The sequence below is a fragment of the Zonotrichia leucophrys genome, chromosome 3 (assembly GCF_028769735.1).
Source record: "Zonotrichia leucophrys gambelii isolate GWCS_2022_RI chromosome 3, RI_Zleu_2.0, whole genome shotgun sequence".
Taxonomy (NCBI): Eukaryota; Metazoa; Chordata; class Aves; order Passeriformes; family Passerellidae; genus Zonotrichia; species Zonotrichia leucophrys.
Window position 1 is genome coordinate 86,248,507 of NC_088172.1, and position 25,005 is coordinate 86,273,511.

General features: G+C 41.0%; 1 protein-coding gene across 14 annotated transcripts in view; it reads right to left on the bottom strand.

Annotated features, from left to right (window-relative positions):
* ESRRG (estrogen related receptor gamma) overlaps positions 1-25,005 on the bottom strand; it is a 371,470-nt gene that overhangs the window by 333,692 nt on the left and 12,773 nt on the right. For 3 of the 14 annotated variants that reach the window (XM_064709124.1, XM_064709119.1, XM_064709113.1), the window contains exon 2: positions 3,823-3,868. The exons of 8 other annotated variants lie outside the window; for them this stretch is intronic. Coding sequence is in view for 1 of the 6 variants with exons in the window: in XM_064709113.1 (XP_064565183.1) it covers positions 3,823-3,868 (46 nt within the window). In the remaining 5 variants the exon portion in view is untranslated. Of the gene's footprint in view, positions 1-3,542; positions 3,591-3,822; positions 3,869-25,005 lie in introns of those variants that run through there. 3 more of the 14 variants (XM_064709125.1, XM_064709118.1, XM_064709133.1) reach the window with 2 other exon arrangements.

Sequence of the window (25,005 nt, forward strand, 5' to 3'; positions counted from 1 at the left end):
AAATGTTTTCTTGCAAAGCCCGATTGCTAGAAAAAAGAATCTGCTCTGTCAAAGGGGGTGACCTCTTCCATTTAACTTCATAAAGCAAACAAACAAAAGGGAGAACTTCACAGGGATGTCCAGAGAAATGTTTATCATTTCGTCTGTCAAACCAGATGGACTTCCCTTGGCAACACAGCACCAGCTCCACTCTACGTTAGAAATTAAGTCACTTCACCATGAAAAAAACCTGTGAAATACAGCAGCAAAATTGTCATCTACTGTGTGAACTCAAAAACTGTAAAAGAAGTATGTTTGCTTACTTATTTTGCTAAGTAAGAAGTGCTTTGCATGCCAACTCCCATAAAAAACTCATGCGCTGGAAGACTCTTCAGCACAAAGTTATATAGCAGTGAAGATAAATAAAAAGAAGAGGAAATATTTAGAAGCTGGAAGAGGGAGAGTCGATAGGAGTGTGAAAGGGAGCTGACTTGATAGCTAGTGACAAAAATCAAGGAAGAGCAGATTCTTGAACCTCCCAAGCAAAAAGCTCCCAGGCAGAGGCGGGGGTTGACTGGCAGTATCTGATCAAAAGATGAAGAAAGGGAAAGAGAAAGAAGAAAATGAGAAAGGCTGGGAGAAGTTTTTTAAGGTTAAGAGGTAAAAAGTATTCAATAGATTGCTAAAATACTTTTAAAGACTAAAAAAGCCTCCTTCATTACAACCGCAGTAATAAAAAATGTAGAACCTGTCTATTATGGGATGAAAACAAAAATTACATAAGATGGGGGTTTTTTTCTTTATAAAAATATACACAACAAAAACATTCTCTATGCTGCTGTGGGAACACATAAAAATACTCAAAAGACCTTGATCCTGAACACTGCAATGAAACCTTTCTCATTTGCTCTTCAAGATCACGTCTGTATCAATTTGTAAAAACACACTCTCCCATACAAGGGACTTGGGTGTAACAGAAAATAAATCCAAACTTTGAGAATTAGAAACTATATTTCTTCATAATGCTGGACATTTACTTGCTTCTGCCATTCACCATCACCATTATGTTGTCTAGAAATGGAGACCAACAATAGATGTAGGTAATTACACGAGAACTTAAACTGCAGAGAGCTTCAGACCACAGCATTAAACTGGAATTAAAGCTTTACAGGAAAAGAGAAATGTTTCACTCCCTGCAATCACCTCCCTCCCTCAAACACACACTGCACACCTGCTACCCACCAGCCAGATGGGACTGAATTCCCCTGAAACAGATCTTGGATTTTTAAGCTCAGCTCAAGTTCAACTGGATTTCAAGACATGAAAATATATTATTATTTCACATTCAAAAAATTACATCAGTGTCCAGGAACTCCTAGTTTCAGTGCTGCTTGCACAATTAGATACGTATTGAAGTGGGATTATTCCCTCAAATGTCTTAATAGAAATAAGTAAAATGCAGCTTTGCATCACCATTTAATTTAATTACACATGCTCACTTAATACATGAAAACCAGAAAAAAATCTGCTTTTAAATCATCAGCCTATTAAGTGAGATTGGGAATTTAGCTAATTTGCAGTGACCAATAGTGTTTTTTTAAAAGTCCACAAAAGCAATTTAGCAGCCCAAACTCACTTAAACATTGTAGCAACTGGCCCTTAATGCACAGGTATCATAAAATATTAACACAAGTTAAGAAAACACTGGGAAGCATTATATTCCTAGAGAATTTGCTAAGCTTGCATAATGTAACATTTGTCATCAATAAAGAGATCTCTACCCTGTTCTCCAGAAGAAGGTCTCGTTTTTCCTCCCTCTATTCCAGCAGCACAGCTCCACCAAGTCCCCGTTGCATGCACTTCAGTGGAGCGCCAGCAACTGCCAAAGTCACATTTTTAACTGGGCTTGGTCTTTCCCCACCTTTTCCTTCAGTCCCGACACCAGCTTGAGCCATGCAGGGGATACCAAGTCCCGGTGACCGGCGAGCTGGGCTCCGCAGGGCCGCGGGCACCGGGAGCTGCTGCCGGCGGTGCTGGGCCAGAGCCGCGCCTGGCAGGTGCCAGGGCGCAGGAATGCGAGTCCTGCCCGCTTGGCCAGCCTTGGACTGACCTTTAGTCGCAACGGGGAACAGGAGTTTTGTTAGTGAACACAGAGTTCTGGTCTACACATTTTTTAAATTGATTCTTTTATTGATGTGAAGTGCCCAGGTGCCCTCATGACAGTCACTAATATAGATTTCGAAAATAAAATTAATTAAGGGCCAGTCTGGACCACCTTTACTGTCACCATGTAGTACCCTTTTCTACAAGTAACAATGCGAGCACGAGTGGAGTGTCTGAGGAGTATTTCATTACATCCCAGAACACCTGACCATGGAGGTCAAGATCACTGTCACCTATCTATGGGTACACACACACACACACACACACACACGCCCTCTCCTCTCCTACCTTCCAAAAGGGGAGCCGAAGCACAGAAAACTTAACTGGCCAAAGGCAGAGTCAGAGCTGCGCCGCTCCGCGCTCCGTCCGTCCGGAGCACGGCACAGGGAGCATGGCACGGGCAGAGCCTGAGCGGGAGCAGAGCAGCCTGGCATGCAGGCTAATCTGAATTACACTCATCCAGCCCTCCAAATGGTTCCTCATTAGCTGTGGGTTAATGGAGTCCCAATGAGTAGTGTTATTTTCATCCCCTGCCTACTGAATACAAAATTCATTTGCAAATATCCTGTAAAATACTGCAAAGCAAGCCAAAGAGATATGACAACATAAGAGGCATACTATTTATGGAATGCACTTACCGTCATTTAGAAAAGGAAGCTGACATGAGCAACAGCCTAAATTTAGCAACACATTTAGTTTTTATTCACTAGTCACAATGACAACATTTCAGAGGGCTACCGCACACCTTGTGCACCGAAAGGTTCCACTGAAATCAAGACAGACTTTGATCTGAAAGGAATTTGGGATCAGCTCCTTAATGAATACAACACTGAGTTAAATTAAGGCAATCACCATCTTGACTTTCTATTCCAAGTAGATATAAAATTACATTGATTGCAGGAAATGGTGGCATTCAAACAATATTGCAATGGCCAAAGCCTGAAAGCTAAATTCATTGTCAAGCTAAACTAGGCTTTCAGAGGGCACCATTTGATTTGAGGCAAAAAAGCATCTGCAAACCACATATTTTCAATTAATAGTGTAAAAGGCACAGAGTAAGAAATTAAAAACACAGGTCAATATGCCACATGCCACTCAAAGAAGCAGAGTCTCTGCATGAAGATACTATGCATATTCATACATATGTATGTGTATATATATATGTGTGTGTGTGTGTGAGTGCATGTATGTGTTTTGGGCTTTTTTAGCTTTTTTTAAGGCAGCCTGTACTACAAAAGCCAAATTTGAGATCCAGAAAGGCACAATGCATCTCTAAACAACCTGATAATGCTCTTTTACCCACACTATCTTTACTTCAGAAGTAATTTCAAATCAACAGCACACAAAGTTAAACCTAGTTCTTTTGAAAACTCAGAAAAAGAATTAATTCGAACCCTTACCTTTGGCACCTTAAAGACTTTTGGCCATGACTTACCTGTATAAATAGAAAGAACTAATTTACTACAGAAATGCCCATGGGCAAACATGTTCTGGCTAATGAAGTGTTCAGCTTTTGCATGATTAACCAGCTGGTGGGGGTGGTGTAAAAATCACAGGGCATAAAATAATAAGAAAAATTGATTAGCAGCTCTCTTTTAAAGCACTCTATGAAAAATTTCCTTATTTTTGCTGAGCAGTTCGGAAAGTGACTGTACAGAAAGATAGACTTAAATGACTTACCAAGGAGTCAGGCAGAGACTGCACCAGGCACTCACTCCTCCAAGACCTGCATCGCAGAGAGGTTCAAGTGAAAAGCAAGGTACCAACCAGCACCATGGCTGGATTACTTATACAACAGGTCCTGCCACTAGTCATAAGGGTCATTCTCTACTATATTGCAAAAGACATTATATAAAGTTAAAACCACGATTATGCCTTGACTCGGTTCAGTTTCTACCCCAGCGCTCTACACTTGAACACCTGAGCTGGCTACAGCTATTCCCTTGAGCCAATTTGAGAAATGCCTCCATAGGAGCCCCGGGATTCACATGCTACTTAGAAATAATGCACGTATTTAGGTGATGCCACATTAAAAAGGTGGGGTTTGCATGTACTAGGGACAAAAATCCTCTTGCCCTTCCCACTCTGTACAAGGGGTTCCTTAGAAGCTCACATGCTCTGCCCTCAAAATAGGACCTAATTAGTGTACAAATATTTGGCGGACAGGTCACGAAAATAAATTTATCATTAACTCTCCCCTAAACCAAGGCAGGTTATCCTGGAGCAGTTTCACTTCATACACATTTGCTCTGGGTAACCCTTCAGCTCAGGTCCAACTGGCACATAACAGTTTCTTTAAGAAGAAAACCCACATATTTTTATGGCATGGAATTACTGAAGAAACATGAAAAAGCTGCTCACATAAAACATACGTACCAGGAATAAAAAATAAAAGCAAAAATTTAAGCTACAGATAATTTGCAATAGGCCATTGTAATACTCGCCATCCCTCTTTAAGGTCATTACTTCTATGGAAAGTGCATGTTTTACACCTACTTATGGACTTCCAAAGACCGGTTTACAGCTATGTACCATGGGAGACGCAGGCAAAGAATTTGCATCTCAGGGATTTGCAATGTGTTCCAGCCCTGGGGATGCAAACACAACTGCAATGCTGGGACTTCATGAGCTGGGAACCTACATTAACTCCCTCTGGCAATTTACAAGCTGTCCCCTTATATCCACAGCTGATTTCTAACCATTACCAGATATTGCCTTCTCAACAGTCCTCTCCTGTGGAATGTGACGGTATTTGACATACCTTCATAAGCCCAGTTATCAGGACATTAATTCAATTCTTAGACCATTCCGGTATACCATGCATGCTATGGCTCAAAGTACTCAATCATACCATGGGATCCTTAGTGAGGAGCAATAATTTTACCTGAAGTAAGAATTATTTTTTACAAGAAGAATCAAAGCAGAACTCTGAAGCTCATTTTCTTCCATTCATGACTCCTGTATTTACTTTAATCACCATTTCCTGAGGAAGATCGTATCATTTTAAATGCATCCAAAGAAAGATTTTTCTGTGCAGTTTCCCTATAGGAACAAGGCAGGTTATCCTGAGAACAGATAACTTCACATATACACCAAACATTCACACTTAAGAACTGGTCTGGCTCATGAAGGTTAGATAACTCTATAAATATTCCATAGAGGTATTTTTTTACTTAACAGGTACATCTGAGAAATCTTCTCACTAACTTCATGGTCAGTCAAGACTTCTGATATCAAAGAGGTTTTTGCCCATGTTCAAGGTATTGCTGGATCATTGCATCTTTATACACTTGCATAGATCTTGCCTTCAAGCCTTCTCTAACTTTTTGGAAACATATTTACACTTAAGAAAGTGGGCATAGAACAGACATGAGCAAATCGAAAAAGAGGAAAACTGAAAACACTGGCATTTCTCTCAGTACATCAGTTATGAAAGTGCTATTTCCAGATAGAATTCACCATAAAAAGAGAAATTTCTAGTTAAGCAAGAAGTAGCATTAAATTCCACTTAAGTATAATTTCTCTGGTCATATTTGAATCATGAGCCATTTCTAAAATGTCGCGTATTTCTAACTCTGATGAACTGGGACCCTGACAACACCGGAGCTTGTAAGCTGTGTTTGAAGTTATTTTCAAACATGGTAACAGCCTAATATGGTTACAACACAATTTATTAATTGCAGCTAAGAAATTATGCTGTGCAGTATCTAAGTAACATCATAATTTTAGCTAGCCTACTTGTTTCAAATGTAAAAAAAAATTTAAAGCCTGTTTGCTACAGAAAGTGAATGCTTATTAAAACTGTACTTCTCAAAGGAATTCAGAAACACAGATATGAGGCACAGCTGGTTTACAAATGGCAAAAGCTAATTCTTCAGACCTGTGCATCATACTCCAAAAGCTTTATATAATTATCTGTTTGTTTACTTTTGAGCAATTGCTTTGGAAGGGCCCCCCAGTGAGTGATGCTGTGTGCCCTGCAGAGGGGTCAAGCACAACACAGAGGCTGCACACTGCAGGTTTGCTTTCAAAGAACAAGCATACTCAAAGGTATTTAGGTGCCTAACTCCACTTATAGCCACTCTCAGTGAAATTGATAGAATAAATGCCTCTGAGGACATGATCCTTTGACATCAATGTGGATTCCTCAAATGGACCCAGGTCCATGCTTTTATGGACACCAACACAGCAGAAAGTGATCATTCTGCTTTGTGACTTCTTTATTCTCTTCTGTATTGGAGTTTCTCTAAGACCATGGTTCCTGGTAGAGGACACAACAGCCAAACAGGCTGGTATAATTAACCAGAGTTTTTCATACTAATTAGGAACAACATGAGCATTAGGCAATCAATAGGACACCTTATTCCACTACTGCTTAAGTCTGCTTTGACTACTTCTGGTTCAGCTGTACCCTTGAAGCATATTTGGAGGGTTCTTCCTGACACCCTCCCACGCAGCATCAATTTTTAGCAACAATAACCTTTCCCATTACACTAGGAATTGATAAGCAACACTGTTAACCTATGTGATGCAGCTAAAAGTCAGATGTAAAGTGCCAAAATGAATTATTTTTTATTTTGGTAAATTATTTTGATCACTTCTAATGTGATGATACACTTGACCAGTTGGTAACATAGCATGATACTCACCACAATACAAACAAGTTGCATACAGACTTGTTTAACACACACATCCCACTCAGGAACAAGGGGAGCCATGCTCCACCATTCACTGTACATTTAGCAATTCACTTCCAAATTCACATAAAATAACAATGCAATCATTTTTTCAGAAGTCATTTAAAACTCTTTCTGAATAACTTAAGGACAGCTGGCAAGAAAGTAATATGTCTTAAGTACAGATAAAAACAGAAAACCTGTAAAGCATCTTTTCCAATTGAGAGGCTCAACTGCTAAAATTAGTTCTTGGAATTTCTCCTTTGGGTGCCAGTTCAGATCTTGCTCCAAATGACCACTAACAATCAATTCCACTGACTTTGAAATAATACACAACTACTCAAAAACACCTGTTTGCTAATTAGGTGCATGCAACCCCCTCACAAAACATCACATTCTCATACTCTTATTTTTAAAAATGCACTTTTGTTCCACTGTCCTGAAACTAACTGTACAAACACAAAGAACTCAGATGCCCTCTCAACCCCTACTGGAAGTGACAAGTGAGTCCTTCTAAAATTGCAGACACATACTGTCAAGTGCAGGTGTTTGTAAACAAGTTTGAAAATGTTTCTAATTATAAACCATAGGAGTTAAAATTAGAAGTCCAATCCGCTAGCCTTAAAAAAAAGAACTTCCAAAAGTGTTCATCTAAATGAGAGCAACCAGTGATGTTTCATTTAGTAACAAGAGCAGAACTCCTGTGCCAAGCAGCACACTGCTCCTTATCAAACTTTCCACTATGAGTTACATTTCTTAAAAAAATAAAAAAGGATTTGATAAGAATTTTAATTTGCTGTCATACTATGATACTGTATATGTGAAAGTACAATCTAAAAATACCCTATTCACAGGTCTCCCGCGTTTCACATAATTATAAAGAGGGAAAAGAAATGTTCCCAAATCTTCTGAATCTGTCTTGGCTGACAACATCAAAGTTCAGCTTTTATGGGGAGCTTCCCACGCTGACCTTCTGAGAACTCAAACCAAACTCTGCTTGAGGGAGCCTTACTCTTCGGGATGAAGTTCTCCTCAATAACCTCAACTACTGCAAAGCTCGGCTTGCCTGGCACAAAACTGCTGAGAGAGGAAGCTCGGAGGGGCAATCCCAGAGCTCTGGCTGATGGAGATCTCGGGATGCTGACACTGAACTTGAGGTGCCTCTGACTTGTCTTCACTACTCTGACGTGGAGGTCAGAAATGCAGCTCTAAGGAGCCAAGGGCTTTGGCTAACACTTCAGACAGAGGCTGAGGGAAGGCAAATCCTGCAGCCCTCATGCACCATTTACAGTGCACTAGGACAAGATAGTGCAGGCACAACGATGGACTTTACCTTTGCAGGAGTTTAGGGAGAAAGCCAAGCTAAGGGGAGAGGGAGCTCTTGTAAGGGGAAAAAAGATTCATTAATCTCATTATTTCTTAAAGCACATTTGAGCATGTCAGAATAGCTTCTGCTGATTACAAGTGAGCAAACATGAAACAGTTGCAGAGAGGCTCAACTATGGCCTTGATTCAAGAACGGGGTAGTCTCCTGCTGCACTGTCATGAAGAAAATGGAAAGGAACGTGGCTTAAACAGTGAGGACCTGCTCCAGGAACAAGGTGGGACTGGCCCTGCCCAGCAGATATCCCTCTGTTCACCACCTACAGCACACACAGGCACTGCGAGGGGCAGGGAAACAACAGCTCTTCATCCCCTGCACAGCCAGCCTGCTCCTCTGGGAATGTTACAAGACAAAGGAAAAGCCCAAATCCATCCTCCTCAAGAACCAGGATGGAAAGTAAGTTGCCCATGTCTCATCACAGTCAGGGAGCTATTTCACATAATAACCACTATCCAACCTTTCCTTTTCTTTCACTTCCTTTTCTTTTTAGCCTTTGCTCTGTAAAAATAATATTTTTCTGGAAAGCCTTTTGAAATTCACTGCATTCAACAAACACAACCATACCAGTTTAGTGCTGTACAGTCTTGTACCCAGCAAGTGCAGTGCTTTCAAAGCAGGAGTCCTGCAGGTGGCACTTCCTTTGCTGCAAGTCATAATACCATAAAATAATGCAATTGGTCGGGTTGGAAGGGACCTTAATGGTCATCTAGTTCCAAACCTACTCTGATGGGCAGGGACAGCTTCCACTACACCAGGTTGCTCTAAGCACCATCCAACCCAGCCCCGAAAATTGCCAGGACTGAAGCATCCAGTTTCTCTTCGCAACCTGTTCCAGTGTCTCACCATCCTCACAGTAGAAATTTCTCCCTAATTTCTCATCTAAACCTGCCCCCTGTCAGTTCAAAGCCATCCTCCCTTGTCCTGTCATTACACCCTGCTAAATAGTGTGTCCCCATTCATTCTTACATGTCACCTTTAGGTACTGGAGATTATCAAATCTCCTCAGGGCCTTCTCTTCTCCAGGCTGAACAACCCCAACTTGTCTCTGCACAGGAGAAGTGCTCCAGCCCTCTGAGCATCTTTGTGGCTTCCTCCAGACTCATTCCAATGGGTCTACATTCCTCCCCATGCTGGGGACTTCATAGCTGGACACAGCACTCCAGGTGGGGTCTCACCAGAGGAGAGGGGGAGAATCCCTACCCTCAACCTGCTTGCCATGCTGCTCCTGCTGCAGCCCAGGATATGGTTGCTTTCTGGGATGCAGGAGCACACTGATGGGTTTTATTGAGCTCCTCATCAAATAAACTGTAGCTTCTCCCTTAAGCCATTTCCTGTCTTTTTAAGCCAACTCCTTTTTTTTTTTTTTTTTTTTTTTTTTTTTTTGTGACATAAGTAAGGGACGGAGAAGCCACTTTGGTGAAGGGACCACAGTAATTAGGAACAGAGTGATGGTGCATCTCACCTGCAATTGGTGGCCTCTACCCCTCTTTTCCTGAGCTTGGGTACCTCATCCTCCCCTTTCCTGGCCCGTGCTATGAGAGCTCCCTCTCCTGTTCCAGTTTAACCAATGTTAGATCTTGTCCTACTGGAAGCTTGGCCTTAGTGAACACAGCAGGTTCTAAGAGAGACTCAGCAAACTAGGTTTCCTGCTACAAACTGACATCAAAATAATTCCCTGAGAGAGTATAAACTTCCAATCAAAACCTATGAAATTTACTTCTTTATTAAGCATAGATTTATATTCACATCCCCAAGTTGGTATACACACTATGGATATTGTGTATATACAATATATACACATATATACCCACATGTGTATGGCACATGCACACATGTAGCAATGCAAATCTTTAATGCTACTAACCTCATTGCTATTTTAATTCCAAGCAAGGATAAAAATCATTAGTTTCCACAAGCACATCTAAACTTCTGAATGTACCCGTGGACTCACTTAGAAAAATGTTTTTTTCCTAAACAAATACATATTGGAGCTGTGTTTGCAAGTCTAAAAAAACCACGCTTTTCATTGGGTATATAAAAATTTTAATTAACAATAAGTATGCATTTAGGAGATTCTGCATCAAAGTCTAGATCAGTTAGGGCAATTAACCCATTACAGTTTTCTAAGATATCAGATGAAAGAAAATAGGAAATTAGGAAATGCAAAAGGAATTTAGTAAATGCATAATCGGACTTTAAGCATTTGAGTGGTAAAATAATCTCAGATAGTGCTTTATTTCTAATATTTTCTGCATGCTCAAAATGAAAGCATGAAGAGCAGCGCAATTGCATATATCTTCTACCAAAAATAGCCGAAAAATACTATAGAAGAGTGCCTGCTGGGTTGGTTATAAAAGTAAAGTATAATCCATTAACCGCTAATTAGAAGCATCAGAAGCAGGCTTTGCTGCAATAAGAGCTGGCCCCTAAGTAGATGTTTCTGTAACCATTTAAAGGCACAGGGTTTCTCCAGTTGCTGAGAATGGAGCTTGGATGGTTTCAGCATAAAGGCCATGTGAAAAGAGACTATGGCACTTGGCCATGTTACCCAGCTGTTTTCTAAATATGATGACAGGTGCCATTTTTTCCATTTGATCGTGGAACGTAATACATCTTCAAACAAATTTTCCCCAACTAGTCTGGTGCAGCTACATTTCAGAGATTCAAATATAAGAATGTTTGCTTTTTTTCTCTGACAGACACATATTGCAGAGTCTTTGGCAGATATTTCATTATCGGCCTTTTTCTCAAAGCTGAATTTTTAGTTTATGTATTATTTTGCTTTTTACTGCCATTGTAGGAGGGAAAGAACAAGCACTTGGGCAAAGGATTTAATTCTGAAGGAATTAAGAAAGGGGGGAGGAGCTACTATTTATAATTAGACAATAAATTTTACTTACGAAAGAATCCTCTTCCCTTCTGTTCACTACTTCCCAAAGGATGGGGAGCACTGCCATAATTTCTCCTCTTCTTTATCTGACTAGCTACCTGGTCAAACTGAGCTCCTTTCCTATCACTGAAAGGCCAAGCAGATCTTTTGACCCGTTTGCCTATGAAAAGGTCTTAAAGGGTTATGGCAAAAAAAAAGGTGAAGCCAGAAGAAATCCCAGTACTCCAGCTCCCTGCAGAAGCACCCAAGACACAAAAAGCAGCAATTATGGACGTGAACAACGAGAGATGATGCCTTGAAATGGACCATGGGCTCCAAACCTCAGCCATGCAGCATGTGGAGCCAAACGGAGCTCTGCTTCCTCCAGGGCTGGAGGGGCCTCGAGCAGTGCAAGAGGACAGGATACAAGTCAGGCTGCACAACTCGAAAAATCAGGGGAAAACCAAGCAGATAACTAACTTCCCATGTTAAAAAAGGGATGTAGCTAGCACAAGGGGAAATAGTTCAGGTCAATGTTTTGAGCTTTTCATCTCCATGGATCGATCAACTAGTAAATATAGGAAGAAGTTTTGTGTGGGGCAGGAAATGAGGGCATTTAGCTTTTTTCTTTCTGCCCTATTTTCATCTACAACACAGAAGAAACTCATTTCATTTAAAATGGTGAAATAGGGGCATCCATTAAGGAAATTAAGATGGCAATAGATCATTTTAGAATGGTAAACATCTAAGAAATAATAAAACTAAGATTACAGTAGAAATAATAAAATCAAATTTACTTCAAACCAATGTCTTAAATAGTTGTTAACCCTGGCAGAAGCTCTCACAAGGAAGATGAGTATATCTGTTTTCATTCTCTATGTAGGGAAACAACTGTAAAATGCCCCAAAGCCACGGAGGGAGTCAGTGTCAAAGACATGATTAGTAGTTCAGAAGTTATCTGATTCGGGTCACATGGTGTTCCAAAAATCAAACCTAAATATAGCATGCAAGAGATCTGCACAAAGAGCAATCCCATGATGGGAGCACACTAAACTCTCCACAAAATTAATTAGGGTTATTTTGAGGCAACCAAAAGAAAGCAAGAAGAAGAAAAAAAAAATCAATCCTTGCCCTGCCCAGTTCTGCAAGAGCAGATGTCTCTGGTATGAACAAGCCTCAGTGTGCAGCCCAGGCACTCAGGGAGCTGGTTCCTGGGGAGAGCCCCACACAGCACCGATGTGGAAGGTGGGTGGGGGGCACAGTGTGGCTGTATTAAGGAATGCAGCTTGCTGGGGAACAAGAAGACCAGCAAGGGGACCAGCAGGAACCCAATACTTGAGTTCTTCTGTTGCTGTTAATAGCATCCTTCTAACACAGAAACAAAACCACCTTTTTGGAAAAGGAACGTCCATGTAAACATTACCCCTGGCACAGACCAAGACTCTTGGGAAACAAATGAACGCTTCCCAAGGAAGAATGGAAAGAAAATTCCCTGCTGGAAATTGTTACCCCTGAAATCCTCCATTAGCTTTGGCCCTTGACAAGGAGGAGCATTTTCTCACACAGCCTAAAGAGCTACTTCTAACAGCCTTCCCTATGTGTAGGCATAAGGAGCAACCTCATGGAAAAGCATGCAGATCCTCAAAGGGCAGCGGGAGCAGTGCTCCTCAGATATTGTGAGTTTCTTTTAGTCCCTCTCTGTTAAGTGGGCACATTTTTTCCTATGTTTCCTGAGCACTGAATTGCCAGGTGGCTTCTGACCTCTGCTGACCTACAAGCTGATTTCAGCCAGCTGGCCTAGTTCACAATTTCCCTATAAAACCTATTTTTAAAAACTCAAAAACTCTGCTGGTGAATGCCATGGCAAATGTTTTAGGATGACCACAATCATCAGTTTACTTGGGCATCACCTTTGTTCCCAAGTACCAGGGGGAACACCATTCTTCTCTCAAGCACTGGAACACGCAGGACACGTCGATGTTACCCTGAAGACCCGGGCAAAGCTGAAGCAGGGGCTACAGAGAGCAGGACAAAGCTGAGGGGAGGCAGAGCTGCGAGGAGTGCTGCTGTCAGCAGGCAGAAAGAAAGCAGGCTCTTGAGCCTAGACCACGGAGCAGGTGCTCCAGAAGGCAGGTAACAAAACAGAGTGAGCGTGGGACACAAACTGCAAATTTCGGCTCCAACGCTTCAGGCCATTAGCAGGTGCTTCAGGCAGTCATCCAAATCAAAGTAAGAAAGTGGAAAGAGCCAAATGCTGGTTAGAGGTTTGCTAACATGAAATCCCAGCACGGGCAGTTCAAACACTTCCCCATTGTGGGAGCAGGTTAATAAGAAAAGAAGAAACAAACAAAAAGCATATGCAATTTTTGTAAAAACGGCTGTGTTGGGGATTTTACTATCCTGTACTCGAGCTCCAAGATGCAAATGTTGGCTGGGATGCTGAGATCAGCAGTTATATGTCCTCAGGTGGTTAGAGACAAGACAGAAAAGAGCTGGCATTTGGGGAAAATAGAGGGCCCATTTGATAATGCTTCACTTGAGCGAAAGAGGGTTTCCCCTGTGGGTATTGTCCCAAAGAAAGCTCCAGGCAAGTTTAGAATGGTTCATTACTTGTCACATCTAGAAGGTGAGTCAGTTAATGATTACACTGACTCCCTTTTGACTTCAGCTTCGTGTGTTTTCAATCTGAGAACAGTGCTCTCATCAAGTCAAATACCACTCACCACAAACAGAAACACAGAAGATATCTGCTTTTCAGATGCTCACGGCACAACTGTAGTTATTTTATCTGTCAGATTTTCCAGGCACTTTTTGCAAATCATATTTTTGGTAGCTAACACACAGCATTCGCAACCCATGTTCAGGGAGTTGTCACTTTTCTATAACAATGGACAGTTCAGAGACCTGATGCTTGCTTTATTGAGATTGGTCTCCAGAGGGCCTAATATTAGGGCCTTGAATGGATCCTTATAAAATCCAAATATCTGCTTCCTCAAGGGTTAATTCCCCAACATCTCCTCAACCCGGAACAACACTACCTGATTTAATTTGCCTTACACAGACATAAGAAATAGAAGTGGCTACTCCAAACAGTTGTTGGTGCAGGCTAACTATAGTGGCCAATGATAGAGTATTTTAATCAGATGGTCACTTGAACATTATTGGTCAAGTTCTCCTTGCTGAGACCTGTGTCCCTTGCCAAAGGCTAGCAGGCTTGACAGAAGGAGAGAAACAAACTCCTTTTATCAGAGTAACACGAGTCAATATGTGGAAAGATACTTCCATCTGCTCTGTGTTGCTGGTGACATGACATTATGACAATTTGGTATAGGTTTGTAACAGAACAGATAAAACTATCGTTTATGTTCCACATGTAGGGGGAGTTCTCCCAAGCCATTTTCTATAGGAGCAGCTAAGACTCACTACAGAAATTCTGAGGGGTAAAAACATGTTGCTGATTATTTCAGAGTTAACGGCACAGACAGACAACTACGGTGCAATTCCAAAAAATAAACAAATTCTCCTTCTCAAACTGTTCTCCAAGGAGATGCATTTGGTCAGGTACAGGAATCGCCAAAGGAACCTGCTGTATCCAGCAACTTGCAGGCACACACAACCTACTAAACACAACCCATGAGTAGAGTGGCCTGTGCTGTTTCTGCATTAATTTTGTGTCTGTGTGTTACCAGATCCCTGGGACTTTCATGGTCTGTGGGCAGCAAATCGGCTGAGCCAAAAGGGAAGGTTCCACCTGACTAGGCCAGGAGGAGCTATATTAAGCTTGTCTCAGCTGGAGGTCATTCTGCATATTTTGAAGGCTACTTTCTTGGTAGCTGGTCAAGCAACCAGTGACCAGAAATTAAGAACCTAATCTGTATAACATCCATAATACTCAGAACACTTCTGAAGACCAGACCCTATGCATATAAAGTTCCTAATTTCCAAAATGTTTGACCAAAGCCATTTCTCTCAGGGCCAAGCAGGCTCTCACATTTGTTAAGCACTTGCTTCATGTCTCATTTCCAGTAGGCTGCTGGTAGCCCTGCAGCCAAGAATTCATTTCCACAATTCCAAAACATTTTTTGATACTTCCTGACCAAACGGCTTTGCAGTAGAAATTGGTTTCTGTCACCATCTGTTGTTCCATAGTTCGGAAGGGCTAACATTTTCCTTCAAGAGGGAAAAAGTTGGGGAGGATGCATGGCCAATACTAATGGAATAGATACTCTTTTCCTTACTGTCACTTTATAGGGAAGCCTTGGCCTATTTCTCAGCAGCTGTGAAATTGTCATCAGCAGGATTCTTTACAAAGCTTGGTGGCATATGGAATATATTGCTCACTTCTTAATACTATATAAACAACCTTGCTGCATAACTGAGCTAGGCAAAGAAAGCAGGTGCTTGATGAAAAAATAATTCTTCATGCATCTCTATAGGCTTTGCAGAAACTCTAGACAAGGATATTTTGGAGACAAGTATGGGTTTGAATTAACTAAATAATATTTTACAGAAACCCCTAGGCTTCAGAGGTGGGACAGTCCCTTAAAAACCAGCAGGTGAAATCACTGTGCCACAGGATAACATCATATTCTGCCATTCACAAAGCCAACATTCACATTCCACACCAAAGGGAAGTGTCACTTCACCCTCCTCTGTAACACATTAAAAACTACTCTGCAAGGGTTCCATCTCCATTTCTGATGCAGTAAGAGACTATTTATTTAGCATCAGTTTTAGACTATCTATCTCTTTTTGTCACAGCCTGGCCTTATTTTTACAGCTTCTTAACCAATAAGTAAATTAAACAAAATAATAACAATAACAATAATAGTAATATAAAAAGTCCATGGCGTTCTGGTAACCCTACACACTGAATTGGAAACACAGGGCTAGAATTGCAGGAGTTTAGGTGATTCTCACAACAGGAGACACACAAAGAACAAAGGGCAAATATGTTGAATATGCTGGTCTTTAAGTAGTCAAGAGCATTGCAAAAAAAGCATGAAAATAAGACGAAGTATGAGAAGAGGAATGATGGTGTGCTGCAGTTATGTGCCCACTTCTGTATCCTCCCCAGTGAATGTCCACTCAGCCATCCCTGCACATAACTGCACATACACACAGATATATTCACGGTCATCTGTGCCCTGCTGCAGCTAGAACGGCCCCAGCAGGTGAAACCAAAGGGCCACTTAGGCTGACTGACTTGTCCGGGCCCATGGCAAACAGCAGATGCTGAGTGAAGGCCATGGAGCAGGGTTGTAGTGACAGTTCCCCAGACTACTCTTCCCAACATCCATCTATTTGTGGCTCAGAGACTTCCTTTAACAAAAAACATACAATTTTTCCAGATCTGCTTTTAGAAATCTTCACTTGCAGTTACAGATGATTACTCAGAGCAAGGTTCTCCAGCTACATTGCATGTTTCTTGTACTAAGTAAGCTATTACATGTCGATATGGAAAAACCCAGCCTGCTGCCCTCATCCCAGAGGGAAGGGCAAACTGAGTATTTGGGCAGCCCGTGCTGCCTGAGCTGCTGTACAGGTCTTCTGTGCACAGTCCAGATAGAAAAGAGGTCTGCTGCAGCCATGACAATGCACAGCAGACTATGATGGCGGAAGTTTGGAAGTGCTGTCCTATAGGTTAGGATTCTGAGCTGCACTTAAACGATTAAAGCCAGAAATACACATCTGTCATCTATGGGGCTCTGAAGCTACCCTTTGATCTCCTGTCACTGCTTAGCTAAGTGGCCTTATAGCAAAGCAGGACAGGGAGCACATTGCTGGACACTGAGGAAGTACCAGCTACGTGGACAATCACAGGACAGCATGCACCTGTCACCTCCCCACAGTCACACAGCAAGAGGGTCATCGCTCTTCCAGAGGCATCCAAAAAACCAGTTCTTGTTCACAATTCAATATGTTTGCTATTTATGCACCTCCTCGTTGCTCAAATATTCTTTGCTCTGTATTCTTTAACACCCAATAAAATGAAGCCAGAAAGAGAGAGGCCAAAGGGAAGTGCAGTATCCAAGAACAAAAGGTTCTCCGAGCAGTTTCACACTCTATTCATGTAATACACAAACCAAAAATAATACAGACTAAAGCCTGCTAACTAACTAAGCAGGCTTAAATAGTATTTAGCTCTTTCTATCATCCAGAAATCTCAAAATACAAAGGTGTGCAGATTGGGAAGAGCCAGTAGCAAGCTACTCCTAGGCATTTGCTCTTTCCATTAGAGCGCATCACCACCTCCAAGTATGAGCACAATTCTCTTGCAGCTGGCATGGAGAGGTGCACATGTGCATTAAAGGAATAGTTTTTCCTTATTCCCTATGCACTGATTGCTTTTAATACATTGTTTCAGATATTCTGTGTATAAAAGTAACAGTATACCATGCACCAATGTTACTCAGACTACTACTACATGGGCAAGTAATACTTCGGATAAGATGCAGTCCTCCTTTCAGTTACAGTAGGAATGTAGTGAATAACCAAGCTACAAATGCCTGTTTTCAAAACCTTGAAACAAGAAAGAAGTAGGCTTAACAATTATCAAGAAAAAAAAATTATGATAGAGGAAACAAAGATAAAACCTTGAAGAGTTTTGTAGAAATTGGGAAAAGTCAATGCCTTCCTCCAAAAGAGACCAGCTTGCAGAAATTATCACAGGAGTGTTTCATAACAAAATTCAAATGCCAACATGGAGCAGAAATACTTGGAAAGCTGGAAGTCTTACTTTCAGCATGACCTGTCAAAATCAGCATGGAGAGCGAAGTCAGTTGATAAAACATTCCTATGCCAACCTGCACTCTCAGATCAGAAAGCTCCTGTCAACAAGTTCTGGTCTTTGCTACAAAAGTGGGAATCAACTGTAACACCTGAAAAGGCTGAGAATTGATGTCAGATTTTAAAGTATTTGTTGATCAACTTATATTTTGCATACATCAATGCCTATGGGCTTCTGATCAAGGGCCATAGCTAATATAAACAATGTATCAAAATAAATTCTTGTCAAAATTTTTTTATTTGGTTGGGTTTTTTTAAGGTTTGCAGGGAAAATACTATTGTTCAGATCAAAAAAAAAAAAATAAAAACAAAAACAAAGAAGAGAAAAAATACCAAAATTTGATCTCCACTCTCTCCAGTTAGAACTGTTGGTGTTTGTGTAAACTCAGTTCAGGGAAGACATAAATAGCATCTTTTTAAGCTAATGATTTTCACCACAGGCCATTTAAAACAGGTGTTTAGAGTGGCCCTGAAACAGATCCCATCTGTGTTCACCTAAGTTAGCTTATTTTTGTTTTGCTCCATTTTAATGTATGCATACATCCTGTGTTTCCAGCTCGTCTTTTCAGCCCACTCCCGTCCTCCGCACTCCCAATCTGTCAGCCAGACTCCAGGGACAGGAATTAAAAATGACCACGTTTAAGAACTGTACCTCCCTGTGTAACAGACTTAACAGAGGCAGAAAGACTAAAAAGCTGAAAAGTTCCCCATGGTCTTTGCCTATTAAATCCCACAGCTTGCCAACAGCAGGGCACGTTTTAGTGTCAAAGAACAGGGCACTGGCTTGCATTTCTGTGTGATGGAAGAGCGGGGGTACTCCTGTCTCTTTACATTTCACATCACACTGTTTGTGAAGAAAGTTGACAACACCAGGATGCTCAAAAACACCCTGTACTATTACACAGAGGAAGCAAGATGCTTGCTGAGAAATAGTGCTGACACCAGAATACGGTTGATTCAGCATGGGTGATAAAAGCTTATTTTTGGTTGGTTCAGGCAGTATTTGATTAAAGTAGGATTAAATACTCATCAGACTTGCTTAAAAATAATTCTGCACCCATCCCATCAGTCTGCATCATTCTCTATCTTACAATATTTTCCACCACTAAACAGAGAGGTAAGTTTCTGTTCATCGGATCAGCAAAGAGGTAGGCAAAGTCCTTGAAAAGACTATTGCAAGAAAGTAGAAGGAAGGATTCAGTCAACTGGCAACCAAATAGAAGCCTCCTGATATTTCCCACTGAGAAGTAACAGGATCTGGGCTATAGATATGTTTGTCAAACATATCTATAGCAGGGATAATTAAGTTAGTGCAGCACTAGGTGCATGCTTTGAAGTGTTCATGCAGTTGCTATACTGACTTTTCTTTCACCTGGTAGGTTAAGCTCACCATCTCACACTTATTTGCAGACTCATGACCTACCCTCTGTCCTCATTATCACTTCATTTCTGATAGCTGAACATCTTGGAAATGATATTCAAAGGTTTTGTTATAAATAAAGGAGACTAACAGAAGCATAAATACAGACTCCTGTCACCGAGGAATAACCGCCTGGAACTTCTTATGGCTCCTTTCTGCCAAGGGATTCACGTAACTTTACAAACAAACAAATATTCTTCTAAGGTAGGTATTGCTATTTTTTCATTTTTCAAGGCCTCTTGTGACTAGCATCCAAACCCTTGATCCCCAGTTTCATGTAACTGGAAAAAAATGGGGACAACATTCTTGGCCTCCTTCACAAAAAGCCCCAAGGATGTTTCAATTTCTTATACTGGTATCCCTTGGAATAACAGGGTCAAAATATAAAACAGAAAGCTTTAAACTCCCTCTATTTGGCAGTAATTTTTACTCCACAATACTACCAGCAGTGATACCTTTCCTATAAAGATCAAACCTCACCAAAGATGGTGAGCATCCTGCCAGGGTTTCCATCACTGGCAAGAGCAGCACCCGAGTGTGCAGAACCTGCAGTGATATCCAGACTGATTCCCACTGATCTCAGTGAAGCCAAGACATTATCTTGTACGCTTTTCCATGCAGCTGGGGAGTGATTTCATATGCAAGGATCTTCACTTACCTACATCCTTCTACAAATCAGAGTTCTCAGCTGCGTCTTCTTCACCCAACTCAATAGGGGGCCTATCAGCAGTCTCCACTTTTCTACCCTAGGTTTCTAAGGCAAAAAAAATCATTACCTTTATTTAAATCAGTGTATTTCTAACTGGGATGGGACCCTGCACATACAATACAAGTCACAATACAGTGACTGGATCGTGACTGGAGCCCAATACACTGGATTGGGATAGGCATTCCTGAATTCCTCTCCACTCAAAAGTAGCAGGCATTAACTTCTAAGCAAGAGACACAATTATTAGAAAGACAGCATCTGCCCTTGTGCCTCCTCTGTTATACAATTTCTATTTATTCTGTCAGAGACATGCATTTTGGGTATTTATGGATCTGAGAGATCAGACATGAGCACCATTGACAGCGCAGGACACTGCTGTAACTGTCCTTGTAGTGTCCATCCTGTGGGAACACATGGCTTTCATCTTCCAGTAACATCAGACAAACGCATCCGTTTTAACCTATTTATATGGCAAAAAAGAAAAAAACACTCTGTTGCTGCATTTGGTTGTTGCGCCTTTGCTTTTATTTCCAAGTTATTTCTTAGTTATTTGGGTTGTTGTCCGCAGTATTTCATTTCTCAGGACACTAACAGGCTGGCTGAAATCATATCTTCATTTTATATGAGGGCAAAAAAATCTCACCTAAGTCCTCTACCTGTGCCCATTAAACAACGCACCAAATTGCCTTAGACGAGTCAAGCAGCAGACTGGCCTCCGACAGCTCAGTTGTTTTCAGCAAGGAAAAGCAAACAGGCAAGAGAGGGTTCAAAAGCTTGCCCTAAAATAGGAACCCTTACTCTTCTGAGGGCTCCTAGCCCATCTCAGGAGCAGCACCTCACCAGCACTGATGTGAAGCCCATGGCAGCCAGGGAGCCACTGTCACTGTCAGTGCTGGGAAGCAGCGGTAAGCAAGGGAGACTGAACGTCCTCCTACATGCAAACCAGAGATTCCATTTTCTGTAAGGTTATCCCCAATGATTAAAATGTTCTGTAATTTACCCTTAAAGGCCAGTCACGATGGGATCCACCAGAATCGATCTGTTATCTGTTACCTTCGCACATACCCCGTGTGTGCCTTTCATAAGTAATGTGCTTTACCAGATGAATGCTGGCAATATTTTCCACTAATTGCAAGAGTTACTAAACTGAACCTTAACTAAAATTAAGTTGACTATTAAAAGCTCAATGAGTAACCCAGCAAACGGAAGCACTGTGCACAGGATTTAGCAAGCATGCAAGTGATCTGGCAACCACCAAGGCACAATACTTGCTGAACTTCCTATACCTAAAATTGGTTCCATACAATAGTCATACATTCGTGATGTATGATGAACTAATGCTCACAACGTTTGGGTGCACTAAAATGCCAAAATAAATGCGTAATAATTCAAGCATGCCATTCTGAAAACACCAAGTGAGAAGATTGAAAGTTACAGGCTAATTTACAACATATACTCTCCATTAAAATAACAGAGCTCCCTGTATCAGTTTTAAAAATACATTAATAATATCCTTAGCTATTAAGGTGTCATTATCATAGACAGTCATACAAATCTTACCTATCTGTATATAAACACTTCTAGGCTTTTTAAGGAGCATACACTGCACTTGTCATTACATGTTAAGTTTATTCACTGTATATAGGCTTTTCATGATTGCGGTTTCTAAATTTACAACTATATCCTTTTTGTGCTTTTATAATTTCTAGGCTATACTTCTATACAAATATGTTCTACATTCTGTATTTCTGTTTTCAGCACTGTACACAGGTCCATAAATCAAAGGCAGCAAGAAATAATATTAAGACTGTACACAGTCTGGCTATCTTTAACAAACTAATAAACTAGGGATTTCCTGAGAAGAATTCTCCCTCTCAGGGAAAAAAAAAAATAAGATAAGAGAAAAAGAAAAATATTCCTATCTAATTATGTGGATAAAAGATACTTTGTCACAAAAAGACAGAATTATTTGGGAGAAAATCTAAGAGATTTCCTAAATACTGTCCCCATTAAAAAAAAAAAAAAATCAGTATTTTAAAGAAGAGAAGGTCAAAGTGGACATATGCAGAGTTATGTGAAAGAGTTAAAGCCATCGATGAAAGACTATTTGCTGATAAGGATGCATCTATTTGAAAGAGGATATCATTTGGGACTACTCGAACAAAAGTCTACAGAAAACTGATAAATCAAGGAACTAGCAGGATTTAAACAAACAACAGACATGGCTGAGAACACATGAAATGTCACGAGTACAGCTGAGAAATAAGTGATGGCACAGGACCACTTACTCTGCTACTAACAAGACATTTGCTCTGGCCTCTGCAGAGCGAGACAGCTATCAATCCTGCCACAGCTCCAGAAATGCTTCAGACTGAAGCCCTACAAAATGGGTGTGCACATGCAACACCCCAATAAGCCCAGCTTTCAAAAAACAAAATATCCACCATGTATCACCCTCAGGTGAAACCCTAAGTGACTTCTTGCAGAAAAGAGCTCTTCCTCTAAATACCGCTGTTACAAAACCCCAGGGTCTGGATTCTCCAAGAAAACCTCTGGAAGCAATGCTAATTTCACATCCCAGTACCCACTTTTCAGGTGCTGTTCCTGTGCCATGGAGCCCTCAGCCCTGCTAGTCACTCCTGTGCCTCCTGTGCCACCCAACTCAGGAACAGCCATTGCTGAGCAAGGACAATCCAATGCTGCCAGCAGGAGAAGGCCAAGGCCACACTCATCTGCAGCCCCAATTCATCTCTAGGAGCTCCATTTTTAAGCAGTGATAGTCAAATTTTTTCGTTTCGGTACCTTTTTCAAGGTTCCCAGGCTGCTCTTAAAGAAACCTACTGGAGGGTCCTTTCCTTCAAGGGCACAGCTGGAAAAAGTGAGAGATATCACACACAGAAATCCACCATTTTGCAACAAGAGTTTGCACTTTCTGAAGTCCGCTGGCATGTGAGGGGAAAAATGGGAGCAGATAGGCTCAACCTTGTCAGGATGGAAGTGCTTGAGAACATCCAAAGAAGATCTTTGGCCACCTGGGAAAGCTGGATATTGAAAACATAGGCACTCACACAGGTTAGGCAACTTCTAAGGTTAGGTGGCAGTTCAGTGGGGATATTGAGAATCTCAGTTTGGGCTTTCAATGCCTAAATCCCACTTAAGTCCCACTTAAGGCATCTAATCCTTTTGTGGATCTGGGCCTAAAGCCTTGCCAGGAAGGAGAGAGTCTATGCATGCAAAAGCCGATGGTCAGTGACAGTCTGGTTCTGTTAAAACTAAACTACACAGAGAACGACCTTATTTTGTACAAAGGAATAATGCAGAATAATCAAAGACGCGTTCTAGTCACGGAAAGTTAATGGAAAGTTAATGCAGCTGATACAGATCACAGTCCTGCCTTTAGACCCTATGACAGTTATGCTGACCTGGAGAACATTACAACCCATAAATCATGGGTCTTCAATAGCTTGTGGGAGGAAGCACATTTGGAAATGTTCAAAAGACAAAATGACTACAGAAGTCCTCAAAAAAACACCTCTCTTACTCACAGAAGCTAAGAGGCACAATCAGAAAGAAGCAGAAATTTATAAAACACTGTAATGTTTACAAAGGGTTAATAATTCAAAGAACACCATTCTGTTATTCAGTGACCAACTAGTTTACCATGCTCCATGGAATTAAGTAGTTTCAGTCCAGTTTCTAATAACCAGGAATCCATCTGGCAAAAGTTCCCAATTTATTTCTTACTTACCTGCAGTGCTGTTGGCTGGCTCAACCATGAGGTAAAGTGTGAGTGGATATGGATAACAGTTTACCCCACACTCCCTACATCTTGTATCTCTAGATCACAAATCCATTTTTAATTTTTTAAAATTTTAAAAATTTTTTTACTTACCCCCCCTTGAATTTAGTTGAAAGGACTGCAAATGTGATATTTTCATACACAAAATATCTTATTGATAAAAATAATCTTGGCATAAAAGTAAACAGAATTACAACAATAAAATACAAGTTAATGTTACTATTCTATATTACTGTTATTACAAAACAGGTATCATTAATTATTACTAATTATTTTCATGGTAAATATTTTTGACAGATCCCAGGTATGCACTGCAACATTTAACTGATTGCAATCACTAAGATTCCTCTATGGCTAAAACACTGAGGTCTGCATTTTGGGGATTCAAATACATCTTCCCAGAGCTCTACTTCAAATGAAAATTCTCCTGCAGCTGCCCATCAACCAGCATCTGACCTTTATAAACCATGGGAGAAAGAAAGAGACATGCTTCCCAGTTCTTCCTGTCATCTGCAGATGGGCAAAGAATTCTGGCAGCTCACTCGCTAAATCCTGCAAATTTTGCATTACAAAATCAGTATTCAATGCAAAATACAGGAAAGTAGAATAAGTACGTATGTCACAGACTGTAAAGGTGCCAAAGATACTTTAAGCAGAGGACAACTGCCCATTCTGCCATGCCACTGAAGTCCATGGAGTCATAGTGCACTCCTTCCTTCCTGAACGCTGCATTATCCCCTCCCCTGAAACATGGTTTCCTCAGGCAGGCTCAAAGACTGATGAAGCCCAACCTGGTTTTCAAGGGCTGAAGGAATTTTTGATGCTTTGTAATCAGCTCATGGTAAGGAGGTCAGTGTGGTTTCCCTGATTTACTTGGATATTGGTCTGGAGTCTCACTGCGCTTTCACCTGCATTTTACTTTCAGTTCTGGATTCTTTCCAGGATAAAGACGCAAAGTCAAGGTGGTATCTTTCCTGTCCAGCCACCTCCTCCCTTTGGGTAAAACGTTAATATACTGACAAGTCTGCTATAAAGGAGGACGCCAATATCCTCTTAACATGGACAAAGTCAAACAATAGAAAATATTCTGCAATTTGGCATTCTTCCCCCCCAAATATTCCTTTGTAAATAGCTTCCCTTTAATTCTCAAAAGTATGTCTTTTCAATAAAAGTCAGTCTATTTTTGCCTGCTGGTAATCTATGTGTAAACTAAATCT